Source organism: Hyla sarda, chromosome 7 (genome assembly GCF_029499605.1).
Source record: "Hyla sarda isolate aHylSar1 chromosome 7, aHylSar1.hap1, whole genome shotgun sequence".
Lineage (NCBI taxonomy): Eukaryota > Metazoa > Chordata > Amphibia > Anura > Hylidae > Hyla > Hyla sarda.
Genome location: NC_079195.1, coordinates 131311254 through 131339010, shown reverse-complemented (window position 1 = coordinate 131339010; position 27757 = coordinate 131311254). Strand labels below are relative to the sequence as shown.

Sequence of the window (27757 nt, the reverse complement as noted above, 5' to 3'; positions counted from 1 at the left end):
TCCTGGTCTCCCCAAGCGGAAGACGCATTTAAACGTCTCAAGTCTGCCTTTTCTTCTGCTCCCGTGCTCTCCAGACCTGACCCATCTAAACCCTTCCTATTGGAGGTAGATGCCTCCTCAGTGGGAGCTGGAGCTGTCCTTCTACAAAAAAATTCTTCCGGGCATGCTGTTACTTGTGGTTTTTTTTCCAGGACCTTCTCTCCGGTGGAGAGGAACTACTCCATCGGGGATCGAGAGTTACTGGCCATTAAATTGGCGCTTGAGGAATGGAGCCATCTGCTGGAGGGATCAAAATTTCCTGTTATCATATACACCGATCACAAGAATCTCTCCTATCTCCAGTCTGCCCAACGGCTGAACCCTCGCCAGGCCAGGTGGTCGTTGTTCTTTGCCCGTTTTAACTTTGAAATTCACTTTCGTCCTGCCGACAAGAACATTAGGGCCGATGCCCTCTCTCGTTCCTCGGATGCCTCGGAAGTAGAGGTCTCTCCGCAACACATCATTCCTCCTGACTGTCTGATCTCCACTTCTCCAGCCTCCATCAGGCAAACTCCTCCAGGGAAGACCTTTGTTTCTCCACGCCAACGTCTCGGGATTCTCAAATGGGGACACTCCTCCCACCTTGCAGGCCATGCGGGCATCAAAAAATCCTTGCAACTCATCTCTCGTTTCTATTGGTGGCCGACTCTGGAGACGGATGTTGGTGATTTTGTGCGGGCCTGTACTGTCTGTGCCCGGGATAAGACTCCTCGCCAGAAACCTGCTGGTCTGCTTCATCCCCTGCCTGTCCCCGAACAGCCTTGGTCACTGATTGGTATGGACTTTATTACAGATTTACCCCCATCCCCTGGCAACACCGTTGTTTGGGTGGTCGTTGATCGATTTTCCAAGATGGCACATTTTATTCCTCTTCCTGGTCTCCCTTCAGCGCCTCAGTTGGCAAAACAATTTTTTGTACACATTTTTCGTCTTCACGATTTGCCCACACAGATCGTCTCGGATAGAGGCGTCCAATTCGTGTCTAAATTCTGGAGGGCCCTCTGTAAACAGCTCAAGATTAAATTAAACTTCTCTTCTTCTTATCATCCCCAATCCAATGGGCAAGTAGAAAGAATTAACCAGGTCCTGGGTGACTATTTACGGCATTTTGTTTCCTCCCGCCAGGATGACTGGGCAGATTTTCTACCATGGGCCGAATTCTCATACAACTTCAGAGTCTCAGAATCTTCTGCTAAGTCCCCATTTTTCGTGGTGTACGGCCGTCACCCTCTTCCCCCCCCTCCCTACTCCCTTCCCCTCTGGTTTGCCCGCTGTGGATGAAGTGACTCGTGATCTTTCCACCATATGGAAAGAGACCCAAAATTCTCTTTTAAAGGCTTCATCCCGCATGAAAAGGCTTGCCGATAAGAAGAGAAGAACTCCCCCCATTTTTGCGCCCGGAGACAAGGTATGGCTCTCCGCTAAATATGTCCGCTTTCGTGTCGCCAGTTACAAACTGGGACCACGCTATCTTGGTCCTTTCAAAGTCTTGTGCCAGATTAATCCTGTCTCTTACAAACTCCTTCTTCCTCCTTCTCTCCGTATTCCCAATGCCTTCCATGTCTCTCTCCTTAAACCACTCATCATTAATCGCTTCTCTCCCAAATTTGTTTCTCCCACTCCTGTTTCCGGCTCTTCTGACGTCTTCTCCGTGAAGGAGATTCTGGCCTCCAAGACGGTCAGAGGAAAAAAAAAATTTCCTGGTGGATTGGGAGGGCTGTGGTTCTGAAGAGAGATCCTGGGAACCTGAGGACAACATCCTAGACAAAAGTCTTGTCCTCAGGTTCTCAGGCTCCAAGAGGAGGGGGAGACCCAAGGGGGGGGGGTACTGTTACGCCGAGCGCTCCGGGTCCCCGCTCCTCCCCGGAGCGCTCGCAACATCCTCGCAATTGCAGCGCCCCGGTCAGACCTGCTGACCGGGTGCGCTGCGATACCTCTCCCAGCCGGGATGCGATTCGCGATGCGGCAGACACCCGCTCGCGATGCGCATCCCGGCTCCCGTACCTGACTCGCTCTCCGTCGGTCTTGTCCCGGCGCGCGCGGCCCCGCTCCCTAGGGCGCGCACGCGCCGGGTCTCTGCGATTTAAAGGGCCAGTGTGCCGCTGATTGGCGCCTGGTTCTAATTAGTGAATTCACCTGTGCAGTTCCCTATATAACCTCACTTCCCCTTCCCTTCCTTGCCGGATCTTGTTGCCATTGTGCCAGTGAAAGCGTTTCCCTGTGTGTTCCTAGCCTGTGTTCCAGACCTCCTGCCGTTGCCCCTGACTACGATCCTTGCTGCCTGCCCCGACCTTCTGCTACGTCCGACCTTGCTCTTGTCTACTCCCTTGTACCGCGCCTTTCTTCAGCAGTCAGAGAGGTTGAGCCGTTGCTAGTGGATACGACCTGGTTGCTACCGCCGCTGCAAGACCATCCCGCTTTGCGGCGGGCTCTGGTGAATACCAGTAGCAACTTAGAACCGGTCCACCAGCACGGTCCACGCCAATCCCTCTCTGGCACAGAGGATCCACCACCTGCCAGCCGAATCGTGACAGCCACTTATCCCAGGCCAGGCACCTAGGCACCACGGCACTGCAGGATCGATACTTTAGGAGGGAATCTGACATAAATGTGTTTAGTCAAAGTCATTTCGCAATGGCCCAAGTGGGGTGTAGATGTGATGTGATTTTGGCCCAGTGCTCTGGATGTTAAAGTGAAGAAATTCAATGAAATTATGTAGGTAAACGGCAGGAGTAACTAAAACATAAAAGTTATTTACATATATTTTTTGAATTTTAGGTGTTTTTAATAAATGTTACCACGAATAATGAATTTGGGTCCGTTGGGTCCTGTAATGTTGCATAGATGCCATGGTTTGGCTGTGCATTCACTTTTTTTCCCTGCACTGTGGTTGTTTACTTTAAGGGGTACTCCAGCTCTTAAAAACATAACCTATCCCAAGTGACCTCATAGAGAATGCATAGAGTTCATGTGATTCGATGCTCTATGCTATGGGGAGAGCCGGAGTCCCATTCTGGAGATCATGAGGTGTCCCAGATGTTGGATAGGGAATATGTTTTTAAGTGCTGGAGTACCCCTTAAATGTTCTCAGTAAAAGACTACTAGACCAATACAGTTGTTTGTGTATTAGTTTACTTCAGGAAGGATTTTTTTTTTTGTGTGGCTTATATAGTGCAGCATAAACTATCATTACAGAATAGTGTGGAGGTTCTTGTGTATTATGTGTGTATGCTTGTTTTAGCTGATATGGCATTCATGTGTTTTCAGCCATCTTGATTGCTATTTCCACCACTGATATGGAATCCTAATAATGCTACAGGATTTGTTTTATTTGACTGTGCTACAGGGGTTCTAAAGTTAGTGTAGTTCATAATATAGTGTCTTTACCTGTGTGTGACGGTTTTCTCACAATTCTTCTGTGATTTTCACCCCAATATTTTTTAACAGCATACAAAGTGACTGTTGTCTCAAAATTTTCCCAGGTTGCAATGCGGCCGAGACCTCACTCACTAGTCAGCTGATGACAGGGAGCCTGTCTGCTTCAATGGGTGGAGGGATCGCTTGGTGGGAGAGAGATCAATCTGCAACTAATGCAACAGCTGTAGGCACCCTCATTTATGTTTCAATGGGTGGGGTAGCTGATATGTGGGAGGAAAATTGAATTATGGGATTTGTAGTCAAAAAAAGAAAAGTCAAACAGGAAATACCAGTTCACAAAAAGCTAGCCACAGTGTTATGGTAATCTTACAATATAGCCATTTAGCCCCAAGACAAGTGCAGATCTTTCCTAAGCATGTCCATTACTGCCTGCCAGGTACGTACTAAAATCACCTTATGGTGGATAACCCCTTTAATTCCCCATAATGAGGATGGAGTATCTAAACTGCTCTTGCTTTAAGTCTTCAGTGCAGTATACCTCAATTACATAGTTGGATCTTCATAAAACTTCATAAAACAGATCAATTATGATTATTGGTCAAATAATTTTTTCCTCATAGCAATATTTATCTTAAAAAAATGACTTTACTTAAAGAGGCACTGTCATTGTTGAAAACTTTTGATGCATTTCAGGGCTCATTATCATATGCCATTTCATAATGTACAACAGTTTAAAAAAATGAAAATTTTCACCCGCAATTAAAGCTCAAAATAGCCGCCACTGGGGGTCGTCTGTCTTTTAGTCAGACAGACTAGTCTAGATTTTGCAACATCCTGGATACCGGTATCCAGTATAGGCGATCCCTGTAGTATCATGTAGAGTGTATGCGTGGGCATGCACTGCCTGTGAACGAGCACAGGGAGCGTGCGCACACAGGCAGTGCGGAAAACCCTCAAAAAGGCCCTACTGGAGTTTTTTTTTCGAAACCTCCCCTGCTGCCTCTGGGAAACAGACCAAGGTAAGTTTCATAGTAATTCAGCCCTTGTAGAGCAGTGAGGGAGGCCATAACTTTCATGCTATTTGGCATGGAGGAGTCTGCAGCCGAGCTCTGTGCTATCTGTCCCTTGTGCTGTAGCAGCATAGAGCTTTGTACTAGAGGGCTGCATTGGGATTGTGCCCCTCCTATGTCTCGCTCATCCTGCCATTGCCACCCCCCCCCCCTTGTCATTTTGTGGAGCCCGGGTAGCCTGCCCTGGAGGATCGTGACTGTACTTGTACTGCTTGTGCTGCGGCCCCGGCCACGGCTGAGTCTGTAAGTGTCTGCACCTCAGCAATCCTCCCAGCTGGGGCCTCTGCACATGGGGCTAAGTGCACTGCAGAGCATTGCACCCTAGTGTCTTCCACAGACCCTAGGGTGCAATGCTCTGCAGTCTGCTCATACCCCAACCTGTATAAGAATTTACATACACACACGGGGGGGTATGAGCAGACTGCAGAGCATTGCACCCTAGGGTCTTCTACAGACACTGGGGTGCAATGCTCTGCAGTCTGCACATACCCCCCCCCCCCATGTGTATAGCAGTGTGTGTGTATGTACATTCCTATACAGGTGGGGGTATTTGCAGAGCATTGCACCCTAATCTGTATTACTGGCCAGGGTGCAATGCTCTGCACATACCCATACCTGTATAGGAGTGTATATTCACCCAGAATGGAAAGGGTTACATAATAGAGAGGAGTGATTGGCTGACTGCCCAGGCTTGCAGACTCTGAGCAGATGAGTCATCACTGTGAGGGAGACAAATAAACAGCTAGCAAGATGAAAACGTAACTCAGCAGCAGATACATGCTTTTTTCTCTGGATATATAGGTCCTAGACACATAAAATGATATGCACACGATAAAGATTAGGTACTGAGTAACATATCCATTTTTTTTTTTTGCACTATGACAGGTACCCTTTAACCCCTTAAGGACGCAGGACGTAAATGTACGTCCTGGTGCGGTGGCACTTAACACACCAGGATGTACATTTACGTCCTGTGCATAACCGCGGGCATCGGAGCGATGCCCGTGTCATGCGCGGCTGATCCCGGCTGCTGATCGCAGCCAGGGACCCCCCGGCAGCGTCCGCCATTAACCCCTCAGGTGCCGGGATCAATACAGATCCCGGCATCTGCGGCAGTGCGCGATTTGAATGAATGATCGTATCGCCCGCAGCGCTGCTGCGGGGATCCGATCATTCAGAACGCCGCATGGAGGTCCCCTCACCTTCCTCCGTCCGGCTCCCGGCGTCTCTTGCTCTGGTCTGAGATCGAGGAGACCAGAGCAGAAGATGACCGATAACACTGATCTGTTCTATGTCCTATACATAGAACAGATCAGTATTAGCAATCATGGTATTGCTATGAATAGTCCCCTATGGGGACTATTCAAGTGTAAAAAAAAATGTAAAAAGATGTAAAAGTAAAAGTAAAAAAAAAAGTGAAAAATCCCCTCCCCCAATAAAAAAGTAAAACGTCCGTTTTTTACTCCCAAAAAGCGTAAAAAATAAATTTTATACACATATTTGGTATCGCCACGTGTGTAAATGTCCAAACTATTAAAATAAAATGTTAATAATCCCGTACGGTGAACGGCGTGAACGGAAAAAAAGAAGTCCAAAATTGCTACTTTTTTAATACATTTTATTAGAAAAAAAATTATAAAAATGTATTACGTTTTTTATATGCAAATGTGGTATCAAAAAAAATTACAGATCATGGCACAAAAAATGAGCCCCCATACCGCCGCTTATACGGAAAAATAACAAAGTTAGAGGTCATCAAAATAAAGGGATTATAAATGTATTAATTTGGTTAAAAAGATTGTGATTTCTTTTAAGCGCAACAATAATAGAAAAGTATGTAATAATGGGTATCATTTTAATCGTATTGACCCTCAGAATAAAGAACGTCATTTTTACCATAAATTGTACGGAGTGAAAACTAAACCTTCCAAAATTAGCAAAATTGCGTTTTTCATTTTAATGTCCCCCAAAAAATAGTGTTTTTTGGTTGCGCCATATATTTTATGATATAATGAGTTATGTCATTACAAAGGACAACTGGTCGCGCAAAAAACAAGCCCTCATACTAGTCTGTGGATGAAAATATAAAAGAGTTATGATTTTTAGAAGGCGAGGAGGAAAAAACGAAAACGTAAAAATTAAATTGTCTGAGTCCTTAAGGCCAAAATGGGCTGAGTCCTTAAGGGGTTAAGCAAATGCAGCTGAGCTTGAATGAAATAGATGACATTGTAGGAATAGTGGTGGTAAGTGATCATTATAAGGACAAAAACCTACAGTACTTCTTTAAAATGTTTGTAATTGTGACTTAAACCCCATTTAGTTGGTGATCTATGAAGAAATCCGGGTACTTCTAAACAATTCATTGAGTATTTCTTGAAACTATATATTCATATTTCCAGGTAAAAATCATTAGTAAAGTGTATGTTAGTGGTAGGATAACTCCTTTAGTCTGAGTAAAATTGGTCTTGGCTATAGGAAGATGGGGCCTGTGACTTTACTTTCTAAGAAGAAGCTTAGAACAAATGTGCAACACTCTTTCTTATTAAGGGTATTCTTCTAGTTATTTTATTAAAGCCCAAACTACAGAATTTAACAAAAAAGAGAACGAGAAGAATAGAGAGGATCAGGTAAAAAAAAAAAAAAATTGTTAACATGAATTTCATGCTACTCAAATTGTAACCTGAATACCTTTTACATGTGGAGTGACAATATTTTACCACATTTTAAAGACACTTGTTAACAATTAGAAATCAATAGAATAGAAGTTGATTTGTCCAAGAAAATTTATTTAAAAGAAGGTCTTCCCTGTAGGGTATTATTTTGAGCCAGGCTTGGCTTGGTTTTCATCATCTGATGCATGTATCTGAAGAACTTCTGCTGTACCAATGCACTCTGAAAAAGAATAAGTTTGTGGTTAGACATGTTCTGTCCTCTAGGACCCATCCTGGATGCAAAGTGGTTGTGTGGTTTCATAATTTTGCCTAACACACTACCACATTTATCAAATTACTGTACTGCATCTTAACCTGTTTATAAGTGAGGATGTTGGTGTCTGGTCCCCAAGAAGTTAAAGGGGTTGTACAGGCAAAAACAACTGATCCCCTTGGCACAAAATAAGGGAAAAGTGTTTGATCGTAGGGGGTGCAAACCACTGGGGCCCCGCCCCCCCCAACCCCAATCTCCACAATGGAGATACCACCAATAAACCCCCTTACCAAAGTCCCTCCAGCTGTTGCAAAACTACAACTACTATCATGCCCGGACGGGGCATGTTGGAAATTGTACAGGGTGGGCCATTTATATGGATACACCTTAATAAAATGGGAATGGTTGGTGATATTAACTTCCTGTTTGTGGCACATTAGTATATGTGAGGGGGGAAACTTTTCAATATAGGTGGTGACCATGACGGCCATTTTGAAGTTGGACATTTTGAATCCAACTTTTGTTTTTTCAATAGGAAGAGGGTCATGTGACACATCAAACTTATTGGGAATTTCACAAGAAAAACAATGATGTGCTTAACATGTGGTTTTAACGTAACTTTATTCTTTCATGAGTTATTTACAGGTTTCTGGCCATTGTGTTTGATTGTCAATGCAACCCTCTTCTTCCACTCTTCACACACTGATAGCAACACAGCAGGAGAAATGCTGGCACAGGCTTCCAGTATCTGTAGTTTCAGGTGCTGCAGATCTCGTATCTTCACAGCATAGACAATTGCCTTCAGATGACCCCAAAGATAAAAGTCAAAGGGGGCCATTCTTCACCAATGAAAACCTCAAGGCCACTGGATATGCAAAATTGCTACATGAGGATGTGTTTTCCTCTTTATGCACTGAAGCTGGCACGTTCCCTGAGTTTTTCCAGCAAGATGGTGCACCACCACATTATGGGTGTCAGGTCCGAGCATTCCTAGATGAACAGTTTCCTGGAAAGTGGATTGGTCGTCGTGGGCCAGTTGAATGGCCCCAAGGTCTCCCGATCTGACCCCCTTAGACTTTTATCTTTGGGGTCATCTGTAGGCAATTGTCTATGCTGTGAAGATAAGAGATGTGCAGCACCTGAAACTACGGATACTGGAAGCCTGTGCTAGCATTTCTCCTGCGGTGTTGCTATCAGTGTGTGAAGAGTGGGAGAAGAGGGTTGCATTGACAATCCAACACAATGGGCAGCACATTGAACACATTTTATAAGTGGTCAGAAACTCCAAAATGGCCACCATGGTTACCACCCATCTTGAAAAGTTTCCCCCCTCACTTATACTAATGTGCCACAAACAGGAAGTTAATATCACCTACCATTCCCATTTTATTAAGGTGTATCCATATAAATGACCCACCCTGTAGTTTTGCAACATCAAGAGGCACTTTGGCTGGGGGTTAAGTGGAGGTGCACAGCATCGTCTCTCCGCACATCCTTGAGTTGCAGACACAATGTCATCACATCCCAGTGTTTCCCAACCAGGTTGCTTTCAGCTGTTGACAAACTTAAACTTCTAGCATGTCCGGACAGCCAAAGGCCTAGGGCAGCATAAAGTCCAAATATGGGCCTGGTTACCTGGCTTGTCTTCTTCAGGAATAGGCTCTGGTTTCTGCTTGTGATTGGACCTATAACACATAAAAGACAAAATTACTTTGTTGACAGTGATCAAATGTGAATACATATTGGCTTAAAGGGGTATTCTGGCTTTATACATCTTATACCCTACGCAAAGCATAGGGGATAAGATGTATGATCGCAGGGGTCCCACCGCTGCGGACCCCAGGCAATCACGGTGCAGCCCCTGGTATTCTGTTTATGGGAGATCAACCGCAGATAACACTGATCAATGCATTGCAATGCAATGGCACTGATCAGTGTATTGAATCAATGTACTGCATGTTGCACTCCCCTATGGGGTTTGAATCACCCCCCTTTTCCCATAAAAAAAAAACAGTGTAAATAAAAATAAAAATAAACAAATGTGGTATTGCCACATTACATGTGTAAATGTCCGGACTATAAAAATACATAGATAATTAAACCACACGGTCAATGGCATAAAAAATTCCAAAGTCCAAAATAGCGTATTTTTGGTCACTTTTTATACCATAAAAAAAGGAATAAAAAGCAATCAAAAAGTCTAATCAAAACAAACATGGTACCGATACAAACTTCAGTTAATGGTGCAAAAAATTAGCCCTCATACTGCCCCATTCATGGAATAATAAAAGATTTATAGGGGTCAGAAGAGGACAATTTTAAACGTATACATTTTCCTGCATGTAGTTATGATTTTTTTCAGACGTACGACAAAATCAAACCTATATAAGTAGGGTATCATTTTAATCGTATGGACCTACAAAATAAAGATAAGGTGTCATTTTTATCGAAAAAATGTACTGCATAGAAACGGAAGCCCCCCAAATTTACAAAATGGCCTTTTTTTCTTCCATTTTGTCGCACAATTATTATTTTTTCCATATCCCCGTAGATTTTTGAGTACAATGACTGATGTCATTATAAAGTGGAATTGGTGGCGCAAAAAATAAGCCATCATATGGATTTTTAGGTGCAAAATTGAAAGGGTTATGATTTTTAAAAGGTAAGGAGGAAAAAAGGAAAGTGCAAAAATGGAAAAATGCTATGTCCTTAAGGGGTTAATGGACCATATATTGGTCATACCATTACATGAGATCTGGCATGTGTAAGCCATGAAAAGTAGTGCTTGTAAAGCTGGACTAGATCATGCTGTAAATAGATCCTGTGAATAAATAGCTGGTAGAATCCACCATGACAAACCATGTACCTGTTTATATTTTTCATTTGTAGGAAGTCATCCTTTGACAAAAGTGCTGTGCTGTTCTGAGAATGGAGTCTTTCCCCCATGGATTCATGTTGCATGTTGGCAGTGGCTGTCTGGATCATGTTCATGACAAGGTCTTTTTCTGCAGGATATAAGAAAAGCAATTTAAAAACTTGACAAACTATTGATCAAGAAACTGCACTCCCAAGTATGTACGTATCGTCATGTAACATTAGCTAAATATGTAAACTTTTAGTTCATCAAAAGTTTTTGTTTTATTGCCTTGCTATTAAAGTAAATCTGGGACACATGGACCTGTAATTCTTCATTGACATAATGCTAATACATGTCTTGTAGTCCTCAGGGCAGAGTGCCACATTTTACCCAAGTCTTAGTTTTTGTAATAGAACAGGGTTCTACTGCTGAAAAGTAAATGTGACAATGTAGTAACTAGACTGTTTTGCCATTGGACACAATAAAATAAAGTTGTATTAACCCCTTAAGGACCCAGCCATTTTACACCTCAGGACCCGGCCATTTTTTGCAATTCTGACCACTGTCACTTTAAACATTAATAACTCTGGAATGCTTTTAGTTATCATTCTGATTCCGAGAATGTTTTTTCGTGACATATTCTACTTTAACATAGTGGTAAAATTTTGTGGTATCTTGCATCCTTTCTTGGTGAAAAATCCCAAAATTTTATGAAAAATTTGAAAATTTAGCATTTTTCTAACTTTGAAGCTCTCTGCTTGTAAGGAAAATGGATATTTCAAATAATTTTTTTATTCACATATACAATATGTCTATTTTATATTTGCATCATAAAATGTACTTGTTTTTACTTTTGGAAGACACCAGAGGGCTTCAAAGTTCAGCAGCAATTTTCCAATTTTTCACAAAATTTCCAAACTCACAATTTTTCATGGACCAGTTCAGGTTTGAAGTGGATTTGAAGGGTCTTCATATTAGAAATACCCCACAAATGACCCCATTATAAAAACTGCACCCCCCAAAGTATTCAAAATGACATTCAGTCCACGTTTTAACCCTTTAGGTGTTTCACAGGAATAACAGCAAAGTGAAGGAGAAAATTCACAATCTCCATTTTTTACACTCGCATGTTCTTGTAGACCCAATTTTTGAATTTTTACAAGGGGAAAAAGGAGAAAATGTATACTTATATTTGTAGCCCAATTTCTCTCGAGTAAGCACATATGTCTATGTAAAGTGTTCGGCGGGCGCAGTAGAGGGCTCAGAAGGGAAGGAGCGACAAGGGGATTTTGGAGAGTACGTTTTTTTGAAATGGTTTTTGGGGGGCATGTTGCATTTAGGAAGCCCCTATGGTGCCAGAACAGCAAAAATCCCCCACATGGCATACCATTTTGGAAACTAGACCCCTTGAGGTATGTAACAAGGAATAAAGTGAGCCTTAATACCCCACAGGAGTTTCACGACTTTTGCATATGTAAAAAAATAAAAATAAAATTTCACAAAAATGTGTGTTTCCCTTAAAATTTCACATTTTTGCAAGGGTTAATAGAAGAAAATACCCCCCAAACATTGTAACCCCATCTCTTCTGAGTATGAAGGTACCCCATAAGTTGACCTGAGGTGTACTATGGGTGAACTACAATGCTCAGAAGAGAAGGAGTCATATTTGGCTTTTTGAGAGCAAATTTTGCTCGGGGGCATGTCGCATTTAGGAAGCCCCTATGGTGCCAGGACAGCAAAAAAAAACACATGGCATACCATTTTGGAAACTAGACCCCTTGTGGAACGTAACAAGAAATAAAGTGAGCCTTAATACCCCACAGGGGTTTCACGACTTTTGCATACGTAAAAAAAAAAAAAAAATCACTAAAAGGTGTGTTTCCCCCCCAAATTTCACATTTTTGCAAGGGTTAATAGCAGAAAATACCCCCCAAAATTTGCAACCACATCTCTTCTGAGTTTGGAGGTACCCCATAAGTTGACCTGAAGTGCACTACGGGCGAACTACAATGCTCAGAAGAGAAGGAGTCATATTTGGCTTTTTGAGAGCAAATTTTGCTCGGGGGGCATGTCGCATTTAGGAAGCCCATATGGTGCCAGGACAGCAAAATAACCCCCACATGGCATACCATTTTGGAAACTAGACCCCTTGAGGAACGTAAGACGGCATAAAGTGAGCATTTACCCCCCACTGGTGTCTGTCATATCTTTGGAACAGTGGGCTGTACAACATTTTTAATTTGCACAGCCCACTCTTCCAAAGATCTGTCAGACACCTGTGGGGTGCAAATTCTCACTGCACCCCTCATTACATTCCGTGAGGGGTGTAGTTTCCGAAATGGGGTCACATGTGGGGTTTTGTTTTTTTTGCGTTTGTCAAAACCGCTGTAACAATCAGCCACCCCTGTGCAAATCACCTCAAATTTACATGGCGCACTCTCCCTTCTGGGCCTTGTTGTGCGCCCCCAGAGCAGTTTGCGCCCACATATGGGGTATCTCCGTAGTCGGGAGAAATTGCGTTACAAATTTTGGGGGGCTTTTTTCCCCTTTACCTCTTGTCAAAATGAAAAGTATAGGGCAACACCAGCATGTTAGTGTAAAAAGTTTATTTTTTTACACTAACATGCTGGTGTAGACCCCAGCTTCACCTTTTCATAAGGGGTGAAAGGAGAAAAAGACCCCCAAGATTTGTTAGTCAATTTCTCCCGAGTACGGCGATACCCCATATGTGACCCTAAACTGTTGCCTTGAAATACGACAGGGCTCCGAAGTGAGAGCGCCATGTGCATTTGAGGCCTGAATTAGGGATTTGCATAGGGGTGGACATAGGGGTATTCTACGCCAGTGATTCCCAAACAGGGTGCCTCCAGCTGTTGCAAAACTCCCAGCATGCCTGGACAGTCAACGGCTGTCCGGCAATACTGGGAGTTGTTGTTTTGCAACAGCTGTAGGCTCCATTTTGGAAAGAGTGGCGTACCAGGCGTTTTTAATTTTTATTGGGGAGGGAGGGGGGCTGTGTAGGGGTATGTGTATATGTAGTGTTTTTAACTTTTTATTTTATTTTGTGTTAGTGTAGTGTAGTGTTTTTAGGGTACAGTCACACGGGCCGGGGATTACAGCGAGTTTGAGCTGCCGCGCAAAATTTGCTGCATTGCAAACTTGCAACCCGATACTCACTGTAAGCCCCCTGCCCATGTGAATGTACCCTGTACATTCACAGGGGGGGGACCTCCAGCTGCTGCAAAACTACTACTCCCAGCATGCCTGAGAATGTTTGGGAGTTGTGGTTTTGCAACAGCTGGAGGCACACGGGTTGGGAAACACTGAGTTAGGAAACAATGTTTCCCAACCAGTGTGCCTCCAGCTGTTGCAAAACCACAACTCCCAAACATTCTCAGGAATGCTGGGAGTAGTAGTTCGGCAACATCTTTAGAGCCAGATGTTGCCGAACAACAACTCCCAGCATGCTTGGAGTTGTAGTTTTGCAACATCTGGAGGACTACAGTTTGCAGACCACTAATACAGTGGTTCCCAATCTGTGACCTTCCAGATGTTGCAAAACTACAACCCCCAGTATGCCAAAACTGTCCAGGCATGCTGGGAGTTGTAGTTCTGCAACATCTGAAGGGCCAGATGTTACAGCACTACAACTCCAAGCATGCCTGGACAGTAAGGGCATGCTGAGGATGTGTAGTTTTGCAACATCTGGAAGGGCACAGTGGTCCAAAAACTGTGGACCTCCAGATGTTGCAAAACTGCAACTACCAGCATGCCCAGACGCCAAGGGCTGTCTGGGCATGCTGGGAGTTGTAGTTTACAGGGTCCTATTACAGCAATGCATGTCGATTTACGGCGACGTGCATTGCTGTAAAGGGCCCGACCGCGGCTGAAGATATACTCACCTGTCGCCGCCGCCGCCATCTTCCTTGCCGGGATCCGGGTCTTCAGGGACGAGGTAAGTACCGGGGCCGGTCCCCAGCACTCCCCCGTCCCCCGCCGCGTCGTCCGGTCTTCCTCCCGTCCTCTCCGGACTTTCAGGGGCCGGGCAGGACGGGAGGAAGTAACCGCCCCCCCTCCTGCGATTGGTCGGTTAACTTACTGACAGATCGCAGGGTATAGGAGGAGGTGGCAGGCTTGCCACCTCGCTCCTATACGTTAGCATGGTCCTGGCTGTCTGTGACAGCCGGGATCATGCGAAATTACCGGGCGGTCGGGTCCCAGAGACCCGATCAGCCCGGTATCGCCGCAGATCGCAAGGGCGATTTCTACATGGCCCCCCTCGGCGTTTGCCCTGGATGCCTGCTGAAGGATTTCAGCAGGCATCCAGTTCCGATCTCTGCCCGGCGAGCGGCAGAGACCGGAAAACGCCAGGACGTACGGGGACGTCCTGGGTCCTTAATGCCCAGGGTGCGGGGACGTCCCCGTATGTCCTGGGTCCTTAAGAGGTTAAAGGGGTACTCCGCTGTCCCAGCGTTAGGAATATTTTGTTCCGAATGCTTGAAGCGGGCGGTGGGGGGGTCGGGACGTCATGGCCACGCTTTTGTGATGTTACACCACACCCCCTCAATGCAAGTCTATGGGAGGAGGCGTGGCAGCCACCTCGCCCCCTCACATAGACTTGCATTGAGGGGGTGTGGTGTGACATCACGAGGGGCATGGCCGTGACGTCACGACCACGGATTCCTGCACCCTGCGTTCTAAACGAACACTGTGTGCTGCACGGAGATCCCGGGGTCCCAGTGACGGGACCCCCGTGATCAGACATCTTATCCCCTATCCTTTAGATAGGGAATAAGATGTCTAGGGGCAGAGTACCCCTTTAAAGGGGTACTACCGTGCTGACAACTTATCCCTTATCTAAAGATAGGGGATAAGTTGCCTGATCACGCGGGGTCCCGCCGCTGGGGATCCCCGCAATCTCGCATGCAGCACCCCGCTCTCATCAGGCCCCGGAGCGAACATCCGCTCCGGGTCTGATGACGGGGCCGGTGATCATGACGTCACAGCTCCACCACCGTGTGACATCAGGCTCCGCCCCTCAATGCAAGTCTGTGGCAGGGGGAGAGACACCTGTCTCGCCCTCTGCCACAGACTTACAATGAGGGGCGGAGCGTGATGTCACATGGGGGCGGAGCCGTGACGTTACGATACTCCGGCCCCATGATCGGCAGTCATCAGACCCAGCGCGGATGTTCGCTCCGGGGCCTGATCAGAGTGGGGTGCTGCGTGCGGGATTGCGGGGGTCCCCAGCGGCGGGACCCCGCGCGATCAGGCAACTTATCCCCTATCCTTTAGATAGGGGATAAGTTGTCAGCACGGTAGTACCCCTTTAAGATAAAGAACATGACATGGCCTAACCAGTCTTTTACTATTTGTTATTATTCTCACCTCTCTGGCCAGCTGACAAAAGCCACTGCTGGATGGCAGACAAAGAATCAGTTTGCAGAATCTGGCAAAGCAACTCCAGTATCTATTGACAGAAGAAAGAAACGTATTACAATTCCAGGTCACAGTGAACTTTTTGTCCTTCAAAATACCGATGACTGATTCACTTGGATACATCAGATCTTGTGTATAAAGTTCAGGTGAACATCATGTTTAACAAGAATGACCAATATACCTATAGTCATGTCAAAACTAATATGAATGAAAATCAATAGTGCTCCGCTATCTGTACAGATAGTACATGCTGACATCTCCGTGATGACATCTCTTTGTATTTCTTAGAGCTCACCAGAAGTTCTTGATCTTGGAATTGAGTGCTTATATTCCTTGCTTTGGTGTTGCTGGTTCGGGTCCCTTTTCTGGACGCATGTCGTGTCAAAGCTCTGGCCGACGCAGGTAGGATACGTCCAGTTTCTGCAGAGTACTGCGTGGATCTTCGTGGCTCTTCTACCTAAAGACAAGATTATATATAAAGTAGGCAGGAGAAATACTGTATATATTTTATATTGCTTTTAAATCTACTCCTGAAATAAAAACTGCACGTGTGATTCCAATGAAGAAGTTATGTATTACCTCCTGTTTATCTGGTTGTTTGTCTGTGGTGCAAACTTTTGATGCAAGTTCTCTCAGCTCTTCACGCCATGCCTCAGACATGGAACCTACATGGAAGGAGATTGAAGTTAAAAGTGTTGGATTTACAGCTGAGATTCCCATAGTGTACTTGAATAAGAAATAAAAAATAAAAGCATTCTCCCTCCATGTTAGGCTGGGTTCACATCACGTTTTTCCCCATACGGGAGCGCATACGGTTTTAGGTCCGGTAGAAAACAGCATATGGGGAAAATGAGCAGACCGGTTCACTCCGGTTGGCTCATTGAAATGAATTACATATGGGACCGCATACAGCAGGATACGGGAGCGCAAGTTTTTAGCTCTCCCCTGCCGTATGCGCTCCCGTATGGGGAAAAACATGATGTGAACCCAACCTTACCTCTATTGATCTAGTGACCCTATTCTTTACAAAGAACAGTCATGCCTACTACTTACTAGTTTAGGTATATCTACCTAGATACCCATAGAAGTGTATTGGGCTTTCATTTGAGGTGGAATTCCACCATGTGAATAGACCCTAAAGCTGGCTTATGCTTTATGTCTGTAACTCCTGGACCAGCTTTTTAATCTAGGATTCTACTGTAGTTTACTGTAACTTTGTGCTATTTTTATCTGACCCTTTTAGGTAAGAGTTGTAGGAGTAGGAAAGTGTCATTTCAGTTGTATATGCCGTTTTGCAGGCCTGTTAAACCACAAGCTCTAGAGAAAAATAAAAGCATGTTCTGAAACACAAACATCTCATGGATGCATCATGTAAATCGATGAAATATCCCCTTTAGCACCACAAACAGCTGGCCATTGTGGTAAAATAATGCAATAGCAAGAAACATATCAAGTGTAAACATGATCTCAGCATTTTAAGGACTTCTAATCAATGGGACCCATCAGGATCCCTTGGTGTCCATTGTGCAATGGACTGTCCAGCTCCATTGTTTGTTCCTGGAGCATAATTTCCCTTACAGAGCTCCGGCACAGATGTGAACGTGTCCTTAGGGTTAGGCCAACACAGTCCACTGGCCACCTTCCCAGATTGTTCATAAGTTGCACAACTTAGCAGGTAAACAGCAGTTTAACTAGCAAAACTGTACAGCCTTTAACACTGAGACGTCTGTGGAGGAGATAAATATTAATGCACCAAAAATCTGGTACATTTAGCACCAAATACAACTCCAAAATGAATTTTGTCTAATTTTTAAGGTGTTTTAAACACATTTGCACTTCTCCTAATACATGGTTGGAGCTTATTGGAAAGTGTGTGTGATTTTGATGAAATGGGTGGGGCTTATATTAGCAAAATGCACCAAATTTTGATAAAATTGTTGTCACAAAACAAAGCCAACTAATGGTGCAGCCTTTCTAGACAGTCTTAAAGCATACATCTAGCAATGATTCAGGCAGAGAATATATGTTTAGACTTGCATAGTACTTACACAGAACCTGTAGATTGCGCAAGTCTTATGCTCTGATGGCTCGGGCAGCAGGGCAAAATTTCATAGGAGTACTGTGGCATAGGACAATTTATTCCTTATCCAAAGAATAGGGCACAAGTGTCTGATCACGGGGGGTCCGACTGCTAGGATCCTCAGCGATCTCCTGCACGGCGCACCCTGGCTCTCCACATAAAAGGAGCTTCTCTATGGGAGAGCCAGAGATACAGCATCCATTTATATCCAGCTCTCCCATAGAGATACATGGAGGGGGCAAGTTGACCACCGCTTTGTGTGGGGTTCGACAGTCTCTTTGGACACAATACTCTTTTAAGCATATATCCCTCAGCCCAAGTCATCAGGATGTATGCTTTAAGATGTACCACATTTTCTAACAGCCTGAGTCACTGTGATAAATCTTTGTATTTGTAGACTGTCTAAAGTAAATTTACACTGTCTAAAAAATAAACAGTTTTTATTTATCTTCACCATTGTCCTCGGAGGTTGTATGAAGTGAAAATATGCTCAAGCACATGAGTCTATAAATAATTCATATTGGGCGCCCATAAGGTTTATTTTGATTCCACATGTAGGACATCCTATGTGTTGGGAAGGAAGCTTAAAGGGGTAGTCCAGTGGTGAAAAACGTATCCCCTATCCGACCGCTGGGGCCCCCCGCGATCTCTCTGTACGGGGCCCCGGCTCTCCGTCGAGATAGCGGGTGTCGACCCCCGCACGAGGCGGCGGCCGACACGCCCCCTCAATACATCTCAATGGCAGAGCCGGAGATTGCCGAAGTCAGCGCTTCGGCTCTGCCATAGAGTTGTATTGAGGGGGCGTGTCGGCCGCCGCTTCGTGCGGAGGTCGACACGCCCCCTTCCCGCGGGCTGTCGGGGCTCCGTACAGGAGATCGCGGGGGGCCCCAGGGGTCGGAGCCCCGCGATCTGCAACTTATCCCCTATCCTTAAGATAGGGGATAAGTTGTAAACCACTGAGTCACCACTGGACTACTCCTTTAAAGGACAACTGCAGCGGTATGACACTTATCCCCTATCCACAGGATAGGGGATAAGTGTTTGCTTGCGGGGGGTCCGACCGCTGGGACCCCCCTCGATCTCCAGGGCGCCACCATTAGCGCTCATGGTGAGCGCTAAGGTGCGTAGCATCGACCTAGAGGTCGACAGTGACGCCCCATCTCCTCCCCGTCCCCATACAGTTCTATGGGGGAGACGGGGAGGCATGAACGCTGCCTCCCCGCCTCTCCCATAGAGATGTATGGAGGAGGCGTGCCGGCTGCAACTTCATGCTGCAGCCGGCACGCCCCCTGCACGGGACAGCCGTGGCCCCGTATAGGACATCACATGGGGTCCCAGCGGTCGGACCCCCCGCCATCAAACACTTATCCCCTATCCTGTGGATAGGGGATAAGTGTTAATCACACTGCAGATGTCCTTTAAACAATCTCAAACTTTCCTCCTAGCAAAGAAAAGGGGCCCCTTATGGCGCATTGTGTTTCTGTGTTGTGTATAAAAAAAATATGCAAATTAGCTCACCACACCACCTTCACAGGTAGTGCGTCCTGCAAAACAGCTCAGGCTCCAGTTAAGAAGTCTCAGAACTGATTGGGATTTATGCCAAGCCAGAACTCTCTCTCCAGAAGGAGAGAGGACCCATCTGAAGACAGCTGTTTCGGGGTGCTTGCCTCTCATCAGTACAGAGCAGGGTTATCTGGCTTGGCTGAGGTGAGAGGCCTGTGACTAGTTAAACAGGGTCAGTAATTTCCTCAGGGAGAGGACACCACTTCTTGTGTAGGATGGAGATTTAAGTAGGCCATATAGCACTCCGAGGGCTCCTGGGTAAAAAAAAAAATATGCAAATTAGCTCACCACACCACCTTCACAGGTAGTGTGTCCTGCAAAACAGCTCAGGCTCCAGTTAAGAAGTCTCAGAACTGTTTGGATTTATGCCAAGCCAGAACTCCCTCCAGAAGGAGAGAGGACCCATCTGCAGACAGCTGTTTCGGGGTGATTGCCCCTCGTCAGTACAAGTGCGAGGCAAGGAAAATACTGACCCCGTTTAACACTACCATTATTAGTTTATATGAAATTGAATTCAATCTGATATTTAAAATAAAACAAATTTAATATTACAATATTTCTTATAATATCATACCTGCTCCAAGAAATGGATTCATGTTACCATGGGGATCTCCTACAGGCAAACTGGGTACACCCAAGAGATTTGTTGGGAGCTTACTTTTTATCATGGGATGAGGGAAGAGGGGTGAAGTCACATTCCACTCATCATTGACAATACATATAGGGATTCCATTAAGCCCTGTTGTCAAAAACACATAGAAATACAATGAAAATGTTAATGTCATTCCGGTGTGCAGTTATATTTTGCACTGCTAAAGGGAAGCAGTGAGTAAATATGTGCTCCTGTTGCGTATACACTAACTCTGTGCTTTTCAGTGTGTCACAGCTGTTGCAAAACTACAACTTCCAGCATGCCTGGACAGCCAAAGGCTGACCAGGTGTGGTGGCCCAGGTGTGGTGGCCCTTGAGCTGTCAAGACTATTACATCTGTCTACCTCAGTAAAGCTGCTGTTATTCTGTAACTCGGCGTCAGAGTCATTATTTGCCCTGTGCCTAGCTCAGGATCCAGTGGTATACCTTCGGGTGGTGAAGAGGACCACAAGGATCAAGAACACAAGGGGTTAATGCCATCTGCCCCTAGGGTAACAACATCTGCCCTCATCACACCCTCACCACACAGGCATGCTGGGAGTTGTAGTTTTGCAACAGCTGGAGATGCAATGTTTGGAAATCACTGCATTAACTACTGGAAAATAGAAAACATTGCTTACTTAAAGAGTACCTGTCATCAACTAAACTTTCCCTGATCCCCTTCCCCATCTGTCCCTTACTCTAACTATGCCTTTCCTTGTGTTTATTGAGGTTTAAAACGCTGTGGAAATACCTTTTTTTATCCCTCTTCATTAGCTCAGGAGCACTGTCTTTCTGAGGGGTGGAAGGAGGCGGGTCCCGGCAGGCATGATGTCACATGAAGCCTGGCCGGGACTCTGCTTCTGCCAGTCTTCCTGTATGCTGCTCTACCTCTGCAGCAGTGTTTCCAAACCAGAGTACCTCCAGCTGTTGCAAAACTACAACTCCCAGCATGCCCAAACAGCCAACAGCTGTCCGGGCATGCTGGGAGTTGTAGTTTTGCAACAGCTGGAGGCACCCTGGTTGGGAAACACTGCTCTGCAGTGTGCATACAGACTAAGTACAGGGGAGGGACGGCAGCCTCTGTCTCTCTCTCTCTCCTGTGTCTCTCTGCACTAAAAAGTCAATGCTGAGAACCAGGGGCAGTGGGAGCAATTACAGAGGCAGTAATTAAGATGAATGTCAGGGGGGTGGGGGCACAGAGCAGGGAGTGCAGTGAGATAATTCAATGTATAAGATAACGTGTGGTGAGGGGCAGGGAGAACACAGAGCAGGGGGAGGAGGAGGTGACTGGCCTCTGTTATATGAGAGGCATGTGCAGGCTTGTAGCTCACATTGCTGCTCCAGGCTGGGAGCGAGTCCTGAGCTGAGAGTACTGAACTTCCTGTGGAAGGACCAGAGCCCTTTCAGCATTAGTCTTAAAAGCTGTACATTTACTATGAAAAGCATAGGAAGGTGCCTGCAGACCAGGCATAGAAGAGAGACCCCCTAGTGGCCAAAAGTATAAAATGAAAAAACTGGTATAAATATATATTTTTAATGAAGATATATTATATATTACAATATGTCTTCATTAATGATTATGAACAACATATTAAAAGTTTTTGTTGATGACAGGTACTCTTTAAGCTACTTTGTGTTTCCAAGAACTGTTGCAACAGAGTTTCATGAAAGGGTATTTGAAATTTGGTTTCAAAACCCTTTAAAGGGGTACTCCGGCCCTGAGACATCTTATCCCCTATCCAAAGGATAGGGGATAAGATGACTCACAGTGTTGGTCCCCGCAATCTTGTATTCACCACCCACCTGTTTGAGCTGCATGCCGCAGTGCCAACTCACGAACAGCCAAAGTATCGTGACGTCACGACTCCGCCCCATCTGATGTCACCCCCCGCCCCCGCTATGCAAGTCTATGGGAGGGGGAATGCGGCCATGACGCCCCCTCACATAGATTTGCATAGCAGGGGCGGAGAGGGGTGATGTCACATGGGGGCGGAGTCCTGACGTCCCGATACTCCGGCCCCATGGTCACCACCCGGCTGTTTGTGAGGGGATAAGATGTCTGATCACAGGCATCCTGCAGCTGGGAGCTCCCGCGATCTCTCCTGCAGCACCCCCTGTCAACTGGTGCACGGTGCAAGCATCGCTCTGTGCCCGATGACTTGCGATGCATGCCCCCCCCGTGACATCACGTCCCACTCCCTCAATGCAAGTCTATGGGAGGGGGCGTGATGGCCGCCACTGCCCCTCCCATAGACTTGCATGAAGGGGGTGAGGCGTGACATCATGGAGGCGTGACGTGCTCGCTCTGTGCACCAGATGACAGGGGGGGCTGCAGGAGAGATCACGGGGGTTCCCAGCAACAGGACCCCCGTGATCAGACATCTTATCCCCTATCCAAAGGATAAGATGTCTAGGGGCGGAGTACACCTTTAAGGACAAAGCCAGTTTAATTTTTGCGTTTTCATTTTTTCTTCCTTGCCTTCTAAAATCCATAACTTTCTTATTTTTACATCCACAGACCCATATGAGGACTTTTTGTGAGACCAATTGTACTTTGTAATGGCCCCTTTTATTCTACCAGAAAATGTATGCCGCAACCCAAAAAAATATTTTTTTGTAAGGAAATTGAAAAGAAAACCCCAATTTTGCAAATTTTGGAGGGTTTCGTTTTTAAGCTGTACACTTTACGGTAAAAATGACAGGTTTTCTTTATTTTGTGGGTCAATATGATTAAAATGCTACCCATGTTTACATGCTTTTCTATTATTGTACTACTGTAAAAAAAATAATAACTTTTTACACAAAATGAGTGTTTTTAAACGCTCTATTCGTATCCGTCTAACTCTCTCACTTTTTTGTATACAGGGCTGTATGAGTATACAAACAAAATCTTCTTTATTGTATAAAAGCCAGCAAACAGTAATAAAGTAACGCGTTTCAGGCGTCCATATGCACCCTTAGTCGTACAGGGCTGTATGAGGGCTTATTTTTGCGTCATGATCTGTAGATTTTATTGGTACCACTTTTGCTTACATGTGACTTGTTGATCACTTTTCATTTACTATTTCTGAGATGGGACCAAAAAGCAGCAAATTGGGACTTTTTCTTTTACGTCTATGCCGTTCAGCGTATGAGATCATTAACATTATATTTTGATAGTTTGGACATTTTTTCATGCGCTGATACCAAATATGTTTATTATTTTTTTATGGGAAAAAGGGGCCATTTATATTTGTATTGGGGGAGGGGCTTTTCCACATTTTCTTTAAACTTTTTATGTCCACATGGGGACTTTTTATGACAATTCTCAGATTTCAGATACTGAACAGTGCTATGCATAGGCATAGCACTGATCAGCATTTTCAGCGATTATCTTCTCTGGTCTGCTTGATGTCAGACCAGAGAAGAAGACATCAGGATGATGGTTGGAGGAGGTAAGGGGACCTCTGTCTGCCATCTTGGATGATCGGACCCCCCCCCGGCAGTGCCACGGGTGATCCGATGATCCATTAGAATGCCCGCATTGCCGCAGATTCCGAGATCTGTATTGTGGGGTTAATGGCAGAGATCAGCGTGATCGCTGATGTGCGCTATTACCGGCGGGTCCCTAGCTGCTGATAGCAGTCGGGACCTGCCATGCATAGTGCGAGCATTACTCCGATGCTTTCGTCATGTACAGGATGTAAATGTACAGTTTTTTAAACATGGGACTCTATGTATGACAAGTGCCACAAAGTAGTATCTTTCTTAGCTATATGGCAAAGGTATACATTGAGGAGTTTCCTGATATACATCCCCCCCAGTAAGCCTTAGTCTTACATCATCTACCATAGATATGTAAATCTGAGAAATTCTGCTATTATATAATGGAAATGTACAAGCAATATCTTACCGTTATCAACCAGTAATAAAGAAGGTAAGATTTTATGAGGGAACACTGGTAAAAATTAAAAAAGAACATGGCCCTGATTTGTTATCATGGCAAGATGAACTTGAGCATGTGATCCCTCCTGCAGTATTAAGAATAAAATCTGAATCCTTATTAAACAGCATGAAACAGGTATCTTCTCTTATTACAACACTCCCATAGACTCTCAATGCTGTGGTGTTTCAGAGAAATCAAAGTCTTAAAGGGGTACTCCCCTGGAAAACATTTTTTTTTTAAATCAACTGGTGCCAGAAAGTTAAACAGATTTGCAAAGTACTTCTATTTAAAAATCTTAATCCTTCCTGAACTTATCAGCTGCTGTATGCTCCACAGGAAGTTCTTTTCTTTTTGAATTTCCTTTCTGTCTGACCACAGTGCTTTTTAGGAACATTTTAGGAACTGTCTGGAGCAGGAAAGGTTTGCTATGGGGATTTGCTCACAGTTCCTAAAATGGACAAAGGTGTCAGCAGAGAGCACTGTGGTAAGAGAGAAAGGAAATTAAAAAAAGAAAAGAACTTCCTCTGGAACATACAGCAGCTAATATGTACTGGAAGGGTTACATTTTTTTAAATTGAAGTAATTTACAAATCTGTTTAACTTTCTGGCACCAGTTGATTAAAAAATATATAAATATATATTTTCCAGTGGAGTACCCATTTAAATCTAGCGGGGATTAGGGCTGAGAAACATTGGGTTAGTCCAAGCCGGGTTCTCCCTGTTGTTAAAAAGACAACTCTCCCCCTTTACACAGTACCCTATGGGGCCATTTATAAAACTATGATTCCTCTAAACAGCGCAACGTTTCAAGGTGAATCACAGGCCATTGTGATAAAGCAGTTTTTCGGCCGTATGCGGTTTTCAGCCGTATGCGGTTTCCCGACCGCAAACAAAAACGTGGTCGACCACGTTTTTACTTGCGGTCGGGAAACCGCATACGGCCGAAAAAGCAGCCGACCGGAGGCTGCAGTTCTCTCCGGTCGGCTCATAGACATACATTAACTACGGTTCCCGAATACGGCTGAGTGCGGGCGCCGCGATTAAGCCCCGCCCACCCATCCTCCCAGCCGTATACGGGAACCGTAGTTACAAACCGTAGTGTGAACCCAGCCTTACACTTTTTCCTTTTATTTTAGATAATGTAGTTATGTCCACCATAACATACCTTGAATATGTGTAACACGATGAGGATGGGGATTATGCCTGGAAAAGAATGAATGCTGACTGAAGTTACCAAACCGAGAGTTGCTTTTAGTTGGGGGCCTCATTGCTTCATCACTGAAACGCAGTGGGGTATTCTGGGCCAGATGTTCCAGTTTTCCAGCCAAATCAGTAATGTCTTGACTTTTAAATGTACTAGATACAGGGATCTTCACCTGTTCCTTCTTTTCCTTTCCAGTCATGCCGTTGCTGCTATATTGCAAAAAAACACAACAGCTATTATTTGCATCGACATTACAATATTGTAATATACTGTACCGAGCATTTATGATGTTTTATCTGAAAGATGGAAATTTACATGTATATCTATATGAAACAAGTTCTCCAGGAATGAATAACTATATTATGGTCCGTGACTGCAATGCCTGAGCTCTGTGGAAAGAAATATGTATGTATCCATCTGTAGATGATCACTGCATAAACATTTCAGCTCAGAATATCAGAACAAGCAAGGGGTGCCAGGGTTAGCTGCTCCTTTGGACACCAGGTGAGGGCGGATCCATGTTTCTTTTTTAGGACACTATGTTTACTGTACAGGACCCTGAAGAAGCTCCTGTCCTCTACATAGACCAGCATTTCCCAACCAAGTTGCCTCCAGGAGTTGCAAAACTACAACTCCCAGCATGCCCGGACAGCCGAAGGCTGTTCGGGCATGCTGGGAGTTGTAGTTTTGAAACAGCTGTAGGCACTCTGGTTGGGAATCATTGACATAGACAGTAATTTACAGCTCCCAGCAGATCTTTCTTACTTTTATATGTAAGGATTTGCTTTATCTGTATTAGTTATCTACTTATTTTTCTTTAATCCTCACTTTTTCCTATTTTTGGATGACATTTTGGGGGCTTCAGAACCAATTAACAGGTTTCCATAGAGTTCTGGTCTCAACATACAATGGTCGTCCTGGAACCAATTAATATTGTAACTTGAGGGACCACTGTATGAATGTAAATGTATATATATATATATATATATATATATATATATGGAACCAATTAATATTGTAACTTGAGGGACCACTGTGTGTATATATATATATATATATATATATATATATGTGGAACCAATTAATATTGTAACTTGAGGGACCACTGTGTGTATATATATATATATATATATATATATATATATATATATATATATATGGAACCAATTAATATTGTAACTTGAGGGACCACTGTATATATATATATATATATATATATATATATATATATATATGGAACCAATTAATATTGTAACTTGAGGGACCACTGTATATATATATATATATATATATATATATATGGAACCAATTAATATTGTAACTTGAGGGACCACTGTATATATATATATATATATATATATATATATATATATATATATATACATGGAACCAATTAATATTGTAACTTGAGGGACCACTGTGTGTATATATATATATATATATATATATATATATATATGGAACCAATTAATATTGTAACTTGAGGGACCACTGTATATATATATATATATATATATATATATATGGAACCAATTAATATTGTAACTTGAGGGACCACTGTATATATATATATATATATATATATATATATATATATATATATATATGGAACCAATTAATATTGTAACTTGAGGGACCACTGTATATATATATATATATATATATATATATATATATATATATATACATGGAACCAATTAATATTGTAACTTGAGGGACCACTGTGTGTATGTATATATATATATATATATATATATATATATATATATATGGAACCAATTAATATTGTAACTTGAGGGACCACTGTATATATATATATATATATATATATATATATATATATATATATGGAACCAATTAATATTGTAACTTGAGGGACCACTGTATATACTGCACAATCAATAAAGTTAACAAATTAATATATGTACACCTACACTACAAAAGCTGAATATATGGCAAACCCTAATAAATATAAGGTACACAGGCTAATAGCAAGGACATGCAATATAATGATTGCAATTACACTATGGTCAAACAACGACAGGTGTAGGTGTATAGCTAGCCCAAACAATATCAGGGCTGCAGAGTGCAATATACTCACACAGATGGAATAGTCAATACATAGGCAAATTCACCATGGTGTTACCTCGTGTTCCTTCACCTCCGACACATAATATGTTTTTATTAGGTTTAATTGTATTTCGTTTTTCTTCGGCATTTTTTGTTTTGATAATAGGAATACTATTAGAGTAGGGGTTTTTTTACATCCTTTTTTTGACCGGTAAAATCCTATGTGTTTGTATCTCTTTGCTCTTCGCTCATCCTGGATTAATATGCTATGGTGCAATTTGTGGGAGGGAAAACTGGAACTAGAGATGAGATGTTATAGCTTTCTGTGCCCTGTTTTGTGTATTTCTGTCCAGCATCGTTAGTAGTTTTAAGCATATAAATAAGTTTTAGTCCCATTTCCACTTTCCACTAGTCTGAGAATAGCCTATTGATTGTTAAAGGCTAAATGACCCCTTTAAAGGGGTATTCCAGGATTTTTTTTATTTGACTATGCTAGAGGGGCTGTAAATTTAGTGTAGTTCATGATATAGTGTCTGTACCTGTGTGTGATGGTTTTCTGTGATTTTCACCCCAA

At 43.8% G+C, this 27757-nt stretch overlaps 1 protein-coding gene and 1 long non-coding RNA gene across 6 annotated transcripts in view; one reads left to right on the top strand and one right to left on the bottom strand.

Annotated features, from left to right (window-relative positions):
• LOC130282484 (uncharacterized) overlaps window positions 1-10435 on the top strand; it is a 65876-nt gene extending 55441 nt beyond the window's left edge. The window contains exon 4 of the long non-coding RNA XR_008846411.1: window positions 10302-10435. This is a non-coding gene — a long non-coding RNA (uncharacterized LOC130282484). The remainder of the gene's footprint in view (window positions 1-10301) is intronic.
• Window positions 7032-27757, bottom strand: part of TBATA (thymus, brain and testes associated) — a 34755-nt gene continuing 14029 nt past the window's right edge. For 3 of the 5 annotated variants that reach the window (XM_056530749.1, XM_056530748.1, XM_056530750.1), the window contains 8 exons: window positions 25075-25322; window positions 19926-20090; window positions 16288-16373; window positions 16004-16165; window positions 15658-15739; window positions 10279-10417; window positions 9048-9097; window positions 7033-7379 (listed from right to left, as the gene is read on the bottom strand). In XM_056530749.1, the coding sequence (XP_056386724.1) occupies window positions 7303-7379; window positions 9048-9097; window positions 10279-10417; window positions 15658-15739; window positions 16004-16165; window positions 16288-16373; window positions 19926-20090; window positions 25075-25322 (1009 nt within the window). In that variant the 3' untranslated portion in view covers window positions 7033-7302. Of the gene's footprint in view, window positions 7380-9047; window positions 9098-10278; window positions 10418-15657; window positions 15740-16003; window positions 16166-16287; window positions 16374-19925; window positions 20091-25074; window positions 25323-27757 lie in introns of all 5 variants that reach the window. The other 2 variants (XM_056530751.1, XM_056530747.1) reach the window with 2 other exon arrangements.